Here is a 12,082-nt window from a genome sequence, read left to right on the forward strand (position 1 = left end):
GTTGATTCGCAGGCGGAATCAACATGCATTTACGAGTCAACTTGACATCATTTAGGGACGTTCTGATAAAAATAATCGTTGTTGAGAAATTTGACTTCTGCGTTGGGTAGGCGTCTGAATGCTCCAAAACGCGACTAGCAGCATATGTCGCCACGTGTGGTGGCCCACGTGGAGGACATAGATGCTCCCAGAAGTTCGTGTTGGTTTCACTATTAAGTGGTGTGTTTCGCACTCATTCATGAGCCACTCACTGTACCAGAAGATGTAGGTTGCGTTGGTTACATTACAAATCTTCTTCGCATGATCATGCCAGACGGCATGTCACCCACAAGTTGGGAATGAACATTATCATTATCATAAAGATATACTTAAAATTGGCGGATATTGATTAATTTTTTAAATCAAAACGGCTTACATCGATTATATAAATCGCCTACTTAGGAGTGGTTAGGATTCAGTGCACATTTAGCTTTGAGAAGATAGCAGTCATTTATTAGCAATATTTATAATTTACGAGAAAAGTTTCGCTGTATTTTAATCATGTCTATGGAATGCATCATCTGTGGTTTGGAATAATCCGCCAAAATGACACCCACAGAATGGACCTGTGTGTCACTCTTTTGGCATGGATAAATGGAGCGCATTGTTGTATTGCAACTAATTAGGGTTTTAGCGGCCCGTGATTGTGACATCATTTTGCCCAAAACGAGAGTTTCGATGCGACATTACTCAACCGACATCTCTTCAAACAAGGTAGCAGTCTGAACGGATGCGGGACATTCTTGCTATCAGCCAGGGCTTAAACGGCCCGGCTCCCAATTACGATGCCATCCGCCACTTCGAATGGGACCATCCTTTTCCTACGCATCTGAAGTCAGAGAACTTAAATGTAACTAGACTAGGATATCCTCATATTTCGTAGCATCCAAGTTGAAAGCATTTGAGAACACCTTTGTTAGCTTGTTCGCGAATAAAAGGCGAACATCATCGTCTCTAACAAGCTTGTGAATCTTTGAGAAGACCGAAAATATATCATCTACCCTAGTAGATAGAGAACAAATATGGCCAAATTAACAACAGGTGTCGACGTTTCAGCTGGTAGTTGTGTAGTCGATGTCGCCCAGCTTCGTCCGCAAGAGATTGAGATATCGCACTGTAGTTGGAATATAATATCATTCCTATAATATCAGCAGTCAAGTCGGCGCTCACGTTTGTCCATAAAAGTGTTTCCAAAACCGTTCGCTAAACCCTAATGCAGTAGCTATATAAACGCCTCTGTTTAGCAATCTAATTATTGGCTACTATAACCGCGAAAGACGAATAAGTTTGCAGCAACAGTTTGCAGGTTTCCTGTTTAAACGTGCATCGCCCTTTGTCACCAACCGTGCAGAATCTCTCTATACGTGACCAGGTTACCGATCTCAATAGAATTTTTTGTCATTTCCCTCCTTAAGCATATATATGTTTATTTATCTTGGTAATTTCTCACTCATCTGTTGGAAATCGGTCAGTGGGGACTTTATAGCCTGAGTGATTCGTGTAGTTGGTTTTCGGGTTCGGTTATCGCTGTTGGGCTTGGCTCTACTACATTCGATCTACCTGCCTAAATTTTTAGCTTCTCCTTTTGTTTACCCTTGACACCAACATTTTAGCTGCACCTGGCTAACCACAGCTCCCGGTTTATACTTATCAACCTTTCAGGTAAAAACATTCTTCAGAATAAACCATAGCGCGAGCTCGTGTAACATGCGTAAGCTAAAGTTTCAGTAGCAACAACTAGACGGGCACTCGTCTGTATGTGCGAGCAACAGAACACACAGTTGCGCAATTTAAAGTGAAGACGCCCGAACAAAACTCCTTCAGCGTCTAGCTTTGGTAAGACATGCTCAAAAAGGTACTCAGAGTGTCGTGCCACAACATACCACAGCAGAATCCCTTGAGTGGGACGTTAACCTCGGCATACGTGCAATTTGCTCTCGTAAGTAACGTATTTTTCAACCTGGGTAAAATATCACATTGAATTTGGCAAGATTTTATCTAGAAGGATGCAGAACGACTCTCTGTGGGGTTTTACGCACTTGCAGAAGGAATTACAGAAGTTGTAGTGCTGAGCATGGCTTTTTGCGCGCATAGCTTGGTGAGTTTATGCGAGCAGGCATTTCAAGTTCGTGAGAGGTGCCAGAAGTAAAAAGCCAACGCAAACCAGCGACGATGAGTACAACAGTTTTGATAACCTCAAAATCAACAAATTCACCAATATATATCACGTAAACCCGAAAAAGCTGCAGGGTAGCGCGCAAAACAACGACTTATCTTTGAACATTATGCTCACCTGAGGGTAGGTGCCATAAAAAACAAGTGTAGTGAAAGATATATGTGAACATGCCACTTGTCTCCGCAACGAATTCTTCCATGTCCATGTTCATTATTTTATTTCTTTGCCCTGGCATTTACTCAACTATCCCAGGTTATTTGTGTCTAACAGCGATTTTTCAGTTTTAGTTTAGGTCAGTCAGGTTCATCATTGAACTAGCCATACCCCACGACCCACTGTTCGTACTTCCCGGTTCCCACAAATACGGTTATTTTTAACGTATTAAGCGCGTTTCGTCGGTTTTAACTTCCTGTACGTCGTTTTGTTGCCTGCCGCGGTTGGATCGTACCAACCCGATCATGCCTCGATTTGCACGTTCTTTACAGCTTGGAGATATTGCGATTAATATTCTTATTACTCTTTTACACGGCGGCATTGGAAACCCCTGGAAGCCTTCGGGAAGCGAGTCGGCACGGGAGCATTCTATCGACCATGGTTTTTATGAATGCATTGCGTTCATTCCCGTTTGCGCCAGCATTGCTTGCATCTCGTAACGCGCACGATATTTTTAATCCTGTATTACTACATTGGGGTCAGACATTGGGTCAGACTCCCGTCGCACGGCCGTCGGCAATATTTGTGCGTCGCAAATGGGCAAACTCGCACCCGTTCTTAGATCTTTGTACGCTAGCTTCATTCTTATTGCAGCTAAATTCGAAGGCATGGAACTAAAATGGAGTCAGTTACCGGAGAAATTCACGTAACCTCAGACCAGCCGGAAAACTGGCAAAACTTTCTCTCACTGGAAAAGCGGTCATTAATAAATTTGCCTTCGTTGCAGTAAAATATTTCATCGCCGCGTCGTTAAACCTTTCATATTCTTTCCTTTTTAATAATCTCTGTTCCGGCACATCATCCAAACTATAAGGAATCCCGCGCGAGAGTTGCACTTCCAACATAATGACTTGGTTATGGTCAGGTGGAAACGCATGAGGTTCCGACGAGACAGGTTGGTCCTTTCCAATTGAATTAGGCTAGTCTGTATAGTAAATGCCGCACAGTCAGGGTTGAGCGCAGACCGAGGATCATCAGTTATGATAAATAGTCAAGGCGGGTGACAACGCATGTGGTTATGAAGACACAGGCACATTGTTGGTCACCGGATGATGGTAACAATTTTGAAAGTTTTTCTTTGCTTGACAGGGTGACCGAGAAAAATTTGCTGTATATATTGCATCCAGGAAGATTACCCAGCTAAACATTATGAAGCCGTGTGCAGCGATTCGGAGGGGCCACTAAATTTCTGCGCGTATCTGTGATTATGCATTATTAAGGGAGATGAAACGTTGTGTCACTATCGCGCAATACGCCGAGTTATCTTTGAACATTATGCTCATCTGATGGTAGGTGCCACAAACACCAGTGTCGTGAAGGGTATCTGTGAACAAATTTAGCCATCTATTACACTTGGAGGGGACTCCTTGGTCGCACAATGCTCTTAGCTGCAACACCTTTGCAAGCGGAGTGAGACCTTTTACGTCAAAATGCTGCACTTTGTTGTGTATATGCTCAAACGGAAAACCACTCCAATCTAAAACCGTATTTTTGAAGCTCACCGAATTTCATCGTACACTAAAGCAATGATGCCTCTGGCGGAAAAATGTTGGTGGAATATTTTTTAGCGTCACCGGGGCTCCGAGACGTCTAGGTTTGGACTGGTATTCTGAACTCAATTGCCTGTCTGCTTTAGTCCATCAGGGACACGTGGTAGCCTTCGGAAATTCAATTCGATTGTGCGAATACTGAGCGCCCATTTGGAGAGTGGATTGGACCCAAACACGATCCGAGAGTCCAGCTGGACAGCGTATGCGTTGAGAATTGTGTGCAGATTATCGTGCATATTAGTCTAGCCACGCACTGTTAAACTTTGCAGTCTTCCCTTATTGACAAAATACTATTCACACTGGAATCGGCGGTATTTGGCGGCCCTGGAATTGTACTCACTTGGAAAAACGCAATCAGCTGCATATCACTGAAATGCGCAGTCAAACTAGATTGATCTATGTAAAATTTCTACTTGAAAGTTCCATTTGCCCCTGTCGATTGGTGTAAAACGTGTCGTAGCAACTTAGAGAGGGCGAATTCGTGCAACCGAGGTTGTGGAAGCACTGCTGGTGTGCCGGCGGCTTGGGTGTGACAGTACCGTCCTGACCACACATAACTTCCTAGATTTACACGTAACGAACGTTACGTTTAAGGGAGCCTAGAAATCTCGGTTTATAGAATGGACTAATTGGCCAATTGTACAAACCAAGGTCGGCCAACGGGCCGAAAGCCACGTAGTCAGCAGTGCGGCAGGCACACTATGGCATCACTAAAGGCTAGTGGTTCTTCGAAGGTGGGTGTTCGCGGCCATTTATGTGGGTGGAAAACAGAGGGAAAGCCAGCGAACTGAAGCCTGTCAAGCATAGCTGCGCATCACAGATACATATAAATAGGCCAAAATGGCAGACACTGTATACTACAGAAGCCAAAACGGGTGGACACTTTCTACGGCCAACAATGGAGGAGTAGATAAAAATGTTCGGACCCAAAACCCGATGTGATAGTAGTATAAGTAAAAAGTGTGCGGGCAGCATAAGATTCGTCCAACGTAACGCCTTCCTTCTTTTAATGAGCCCCAACACGGCTCAAGGTCGCACGAGTTTGGCGTAACTATGAATGCCCAAAGTAACCGCCAATGTAGATGATTTCGTAAAGTGCGGAACCACCGTAAATCAGAAATCCGCAAATGGAACATACGAAAACAAGCCACCATTCTGGACCACGCTCCAAAAAACAAGAACGTCTTGCACAAATACATGAGACATCGCCGCATAAACAAGCCAGCCGCATGCTCCTTGAGGGACAGAAACGGAGAACCGACGAATGACCCAGCAGTGGTATCTGAGGTTTACAGGGAACAATATGTGTGTCTATACTCAGCCCAAACGTCTTCGTTACACCAACTCTTGTCAAGGCGGAGCTACGAACATCCTCTAACCGACTTGATCTTCACGGTGGAGGACATTCGTCAACGCTCGCACAAGATCAAGCCATTCTGCGCTTTGGGGCAAGTTTACCGCCCCGCGCTGAGAACATAGTGAGCAGTGCTGCACCCTTTTTTCGGTTGTGCCTTCCAGGTGAACGACAGCTACTCACAGAAAAGAACAAATGCGACCCTGGAAACTTGTGCCATAGCCCCGGTCTTGTATATCAATCCGTGGATGCGTGAAGGATAGAATTAACAAAGCCCACGAAAGAAATTGCTTCTATGCACTTTGTTGGCAAAGTTAACAGCAGCAGTAAAATGCAGTAGCATCCTAGGTAGTGTCATGTTAACCGGGAAGGTCAGAAATAAGTGGGGCTTATTCGACCGAATCATTGGTGCACACCTCTGCTAAGTTGCTGGGCCTCGTATGTAGAAGTCGTACGTTTCGGCGTGGATCACGTGACTAGTGTCAGCCTATCATTTGCTTCATTTTGGATTATGCATGAATCGGTTTCCCCACAAAGGGGGAGACACTGTACCTTTTACCTTATAAACCGGACAGACTGGTGGATTCGGTGAAGCCAATGAGCTAAATTGATTTAATACACACCGCATTAAATGCTGAAAAGTTCTGTTACCGGCTATCGACACGGTGTCACAATTTTTTGGTTCAAATAATGGATCCACCGGATCCAGCGTTTTCAAACTATCCTCGTCTGGTTTGTCAATATCTTCAGTTGACCCAGGCTTATTCGGGTATGACTGCAAAAATGGCCATATTGCTACAGTCGGTTTTCTCAGCGCGGCGTAATAATTCTATCAGCAGTTTTCACGTCCGAAAACGCTTTGAACCGGGTACTTAATGCAGCTTGGACAACCGTCAGGGGAATGTTCTTCTACGCCGTTTTTTAATTGTCAATGGTGAAAAACGCGTTGGCCAAACAATGCTCAAGCAGCGAATAACTAAAAGGTTGTTCCTCTCGGATTCGGCGATACTCTGGTTGGGATAAGTCCACCATCGCGAGAGGCGTTCCATCATCCACGGATTTAAAGCCGACAACTATTTTTGTAGCATATCTTTGCTTACGTACAGAGAGCGTTGGCTATTTCTTGCATTCTGATTAGACAACTTGGTTGGCGTATTCAAGAAGCGGTCTAACTTAGGCCCCATAGAGTATCTGGAATTCCATACGAGTAATATGGGAGAAGATTCGGCGAACAAATCGTAGAACGGCGAATGTCTTCGTAGCCAATTTTTATGGTGCATCGAGAAGGAAGAAAGGGTAAATCCTTTTTGGCTGTGTCTCCGACGCACTTTTATCCGTTCAGGTAAAGGTGCCAGTTCAACCGCCAACACTTTGCACCGTTCACAACCATTTGTATGACACTAACATTTGAACTTTAGGATTTCAACTTGTACACGGACTTCAAAGAGCATCTGGAATGCCAGTAACGTACATCAGAAACAGAAGTGTTCCTGGAACAAAACTTCAAGGATCTCCGAAGAAAACCGGCACCTGAATGAAAATGGACTAGTCTACTCAACTCGAAATGTCAAATCTGATAGAAAAAACTTGATGAAGCTTAGAAGTTCTCCTTAAATCCCGTGATATAGCGGGAGCAGGCGGACGTGTGGGACTTGATAGAATGCTTTCGAAAAGTGAAGTGATGTTGCATCCGATGTGGGTGCTTCGTCCTTAGCTTGAATTAAGCTGCCCATGAATACGAGCACGTTTTTCATGGGAGGAGTCCGCGTTGCATTTGGGATTTCAATTTGTTGCTACTCAGGTGATTAAAGGTGGCTCGCTTCAGAACGCACTCCATCACCTTGCACGGTATGCTAGTGAAGCTGATGGGCCCTTAGCTTTCGAGTGACAAGTAGTAACCAGTTTTGCGAATTGGCGTGACAATCGCTTTCTTGCAAACAGACGGAAGGTGGCTGACTGAATAAACACAAGGTCGAAATGCTTCGCCAGTGTGAGTGACGTTTTATTTGGGATGCTGAAATAGAGCTGACCACATCTCAACGCGCTGAATGGGTTTATTTTGCGCAGGAGTAGAATAGAATCCCTCTCCGTAAAGGCCAATTTGGCTACAGGCCGTCCGTAGTTGCGTCCTCATGAGAGTGGATGTGAAGACGTCAATGGAGCAGATCTACATAGATCTACATAAAAAATGATCTACATAGTGCACTCCGTACGCTTTAGATTCCGCTGTTGTGTCACTCGTGGGTTCGCCTTCTATGTTTCTCAAGAAAAAGGTCATTGGTTTGTTTCTTCCGCTTTGTCTTGTGTACTTAAATAGTGTGTTTTTGCTTTTTCGGGTGAGATCCAGTATTGTAATCTGTGTGTATGAGTGACTGGTGATATTCCGATGGACTTGAAGAGCAAAGGTGGAACACTCCGGGAAAAAGAGAATCGGTCAAACTTAGTGGGATTTGAATCCAAAGTGCACCGAAAAAGTGCAGAAGTGGCGTCGTAGAGAAAAATCGCGATAAGCTGAGCCACATTAAGCATAAACCAACCCCACCTGCCCTCTCGCGTTCTGAGTCGGCTCAAAAAACTTGAGTAGCCGTCCATCATGATCTCCGTGTCAGAGCCGTATGTTGTGAGCCAGCTTCCTGTGAGTACAATTATGGACGGCTGCTTAAGGCAAGCCGGCCGTTTAATATCGCGAATCTTTTTGAAAAGACTAAGGCGGTTCGTGTACAAGAGCTTCAACACTCTGCTTGCTGGATCCGAAGTTGGGGAGCCAAGAGGTATTCTCCCAGATAGCTTAGAATATTTGATAATTGTAGGGCGGGTTCGGATTCAAATCTCCAAAGGGGCCTCTGCGGCATACAGGTCTGCTTCCTGATTCAGTGATTTGAGAAATGTTCTTTGTTTGAAGACTACTTTGCCCTCTGATATTCCGGTTTGCGCGGGCCCTTTGCCCATAAGAGTCGCATTTGCCTTCGCGTGGTTGACAATTTTGATGCTACTTGTTACTGGTGCAATACAAACCTCTGAATGACTGAATTCGTTGTGGTTCAAGGACTTGGGGTGGACCTTTGTTTTTCTTGGGTTTTGGCGAGGTTTGACCGGCTAGACATCCTGTGTAGCTTTGTCGGGTCCCTTGTGTTTTGGATAACACTACTATTGGGTATTTATTTTCGTGACAATCTGACGAGATTTGTTTTTGCAGATGACCACACCTTAAATCTATTAATCAGCTGTTTAACTGGGCAAAGGTTGTGTGGCTTATTTGACCTCGGCTGCTTCCCTTTATGTTTGTATAGACTCAAGGTCGTCGAAAATTAGCGTATCCAACTGGTGGTACGTGGGATATTTCGGTACTAGGTTGTAAGGCTTGTGGCTCTGGCTGTCGCGGTCTTGAGTGACAACTTTGTTTACAGTCGGACTGGTCGCTTCTGGTGCAGTGAAGCTGGCGGCTATCAGTTTCCTTTTTTTGTGGTTATGCAGCTCTTGTAGCAGTTTCCAAAGCCATGACCAACGCTCGTGGTTGACCTGAGGGTGGACTTTGCTACTTGTACCCGAACAGCTGACCTAATCAAGCATAGAAATTGTGAATGGGTGTGGAGTTTAACCCTGTGATTTTGTCATCCGATAAACGAATAATGAATAATAATTCCACATAAGAGGCTTGCCTACCCCCAATTGTTGCTGTCAGAGTTGGCCAGGCAGTTTCACCCGTAATGTGGTTGAAGTGTCCATCAGTTAATGAAAACACTCGACGGGTGAATGTATCAGCTTGTAAATGCGTAAAGATAGTGTACATAACCCCGTTTATCTGGTGCCGTTTAGGATTTTAGGGTGATTTAAACCAATGGAACAATCAGAGCCTACAACCCAACCTGGATGTGTTGACACAGCGGTACCGGCAGCTAGCCTTATTACAGTGCCAGCGAATTTGTGTTCATTACAATGACCCAGCAGATGTAATGAAGACATGCGGTATTGAAAAGATACACCACAACCACACTATCTTTGAAATCGAAAAACGATGCTTTGGCGTATTATGCAATAGCAGACTCTCATATATATATATGTATATATATATATACATGTAAGAATGCAAATGGGAACGCAAAAGCATAGAAAACCATGTAAGAAAAAGTACCGAAGGCCATTTCTCTTCATATTAGACTTAAGGCAAACCTGAGAGGTTTTGTTCAAACTTAACGTTTTGATTATGCAATAGCTCTCATATATATATATGTATATATATATATACATGTAAGAATGCAAATGGGAACGCAAAAGCATAGAAAACCATGTAAGAAAAAGTACCGAAGGCCATTTCTCTTCATATTAGACTTAAGGCAAACCTGAGAGGTTTTGTTCAAACTTAACGTTTTGATTATCTCGATGATATTCCGGTCTCTCTTTCAGACAACAGGCACATATCAGTTTGGACGCACCCGCCAAGCAAGTCGCCTGATGTTTTACCGTTTCACAACAATTACTACTGGATATGTTAACTTTCAGGGTTCAGAGTTTCATGGCCAATCACTACAAATGAAGAAACAAGTGGCAAAACATATTTGCCCAACTAAGTTATAAGGAACTACATTCAAGAAGTCTAGGAGGACTTCGGGTTTCTTCGCCACGATACTCTCCTTATAATGTGTTGAAATATGTTGTAACGCGCCATCCGCACTTTACTCTTGTTGCTGTATGGCGTTACTTCGGTATCTATTGCCGCTTTCTTCTTCATTTTTCGCCATATTTAATCAGTTTTTTAAGTTTCTTTCAGTTCAGCTGTATACTTAGATGAATTCACAGACTACTTTTGCTTTCATGTGGTCTTTTGCTTCTGTAATTTAGTTTTTACTTAGACGAACCTCTCTAACTTGAATAAGCATTGACCAATAGCAACCAAAAGATTTCCCTATTGTTTGTCAGACAGTTGTGAAACATATTTTCGTTAGGGAACTGTTGGTTGATACTAAATATTTGCTGTTTTAAAGCTCAATTCGTAGTCACCAACTGCCTTCCGATACTTTTAAATCTACAATCCTATATCATAATTATACCTGAACCAAGATTCTTAAGGGTATCTTAAATCAGTATTACTTTGTTTTATAGCATGTCTGCCATAGAGCAAGCCATTCGGTAGTGAGGACATCTTAGTTTGTAATCGTTTGAAACACTACTAGTAGAGTAATTGTTTGGTTATTGGTGACATTTAGCGCGGATTTAGTTGTGATGAACATGCATAGTTAGATTATCGCTGCGTATCGCACAACAGTCATCGCCTATTTATTGTCCGGTCAGCTAAACACATTTTGGTTTTTCTTCTTTGGCCTTTACGTGAATACGTTTTTTAAACTTATTTTCTCTTCTCCAAGCCACATAGCTTTGTGATATACTTGTTCTATTGTAACACGGAGTTTAAGATGTCAGACACATTGCCTCATTGTTGTTCAAGGCCAATCTGGCTGAAATATTTTAAGATGACTATAATCCCTCGTGTAAGAACATACTTTACTCACACTGCACAACCAGCTTGGGTTCTAAGGAATGAAGCCACTTTGCATAAGAATGAAACTAAACATAGCGGCAAATTTTTTTTAAATGACGCATTTTGTGCAGCTGAATGAAAAAAAGATGCTCAAAGCAGAGTGATAACAACAGCAGTATCCAACAACAATGTCTACGATTATAACCGAAGATGCTGCAAAAACACAGTTAATAAGTATTAAAGGATCACTGCAAACACACTGGGTTGTTGCAACATGAACGAAGAACTGTTCGCTTGATTTACGTTGGTGCTAACGCCAAAAAACAATAAATGGAACGCACACATTATATTATGAACACTTAGCATTGTAGCCAAACATTACCACTTGGCCAACCAGAGAGAATGACGTTTTTTTAGTGGAGGAAGTTTGTTGTAAAATGCAAATGAAGCAAAGCCAAACACAGTCATCCACTGACAGCAGTGGAAAGTTTGCTTGATGGCACCAGAAAGCACGTTATAATATCAACTTTTTCTCCAACTGTTCTTATGAATATATAACTTTGGTTTATAATGAGCTCACTGTGTGTTAGTCAAGCGTGTTTATTACTTGTAAGCGAAAGGTCAAAATGTAATAAAACTTTATGCAAAGATTTATTGGTCCATGCGAAATTGGTACAAGATCCCAGCGTTTCAATGCAACTTGTAAGTCCAAGTTGTGACGTGACGAAACTAGCTGATATCGACCATGCTAAGTAGGCTACTCATAAATCCTTTCTAGATGGGAGACCAATAAGCTACCATCTTCCATATACAGCGTCCCATAATTATGAATACAAAATATGCACAGAAAGTCTACATACAGAAATCCGATAGCACTCATACGCTCAGTGGTAATACTATGAGATAAATTATAATGCTTCTTATAATTTCTCCACAGCGGATGCCAAAGAAGAACTATTCTTCTTAAAAATCGTGCATTCTTGAACTTTTCAAAGAGCTAATTTTTCTTGACACAATTAAGTTACCTAAAATTAGCTGGACGGGGCGAAGCAATGTGCGCACAATCAGTGAAGTTAAAAATTTTGGCTTTCAATAGGACTTTGTCTCAGCAGCGTCTCGAAGTACTAAAACATCAATACAGGTCATCCACCCAGACTTATGAAGCTCCCGTTGGCATTTGCCGCTCGTCTTTTCCGATTTTTAAATTTTATTATTTTAGAGCAGATTTTTTACTTCCACGTGACCCCTGGTCTGATTCAAAAATTTTTCAAGTG

The 12,082-nt window shown here is 42.8% G+C and overlaps 1 protein-coding gene across 1 annotated transcript in view; it reads left to right on the plus strand.

Moving 5' to 3' along the window:
• T265_01416 (hypothetical protein) overlaps nucleotides 1-12,082 on the plus strand; it is a gene marked incomplete at both ends in the record, with an annotated part of 88,737 nt that overhangs the window by 9,901 nt on the left and 66,754 nt on the right. Inside the window, one exon of the mRNA XM_009165442.1 lies at nucleotides 5,334-5,456. Coding sequence (XP_009163706.1) covers nucleotides 5,334-5,456 — 123 coding nt within the window. The remainder of the gene's footprint in view (nucleotides 1-5,333; nucleotides 5,457-12,082) is intronic.

Source organism: Opisthorchis viverrini (assembly GCF_000715545.1).
Source record: "Opisthorchis viverrini unplaced genomic scaffold opera_v5_15, whole genome shotgun sequence".
Classification (NCBI taxonomy): Eukaryota; Metazoa; Platyhelminthes; class Trematoda; order Opisthorchiida; family Opisthorchiidae; genus Opisthorchis; species Opisthorchis viverrini.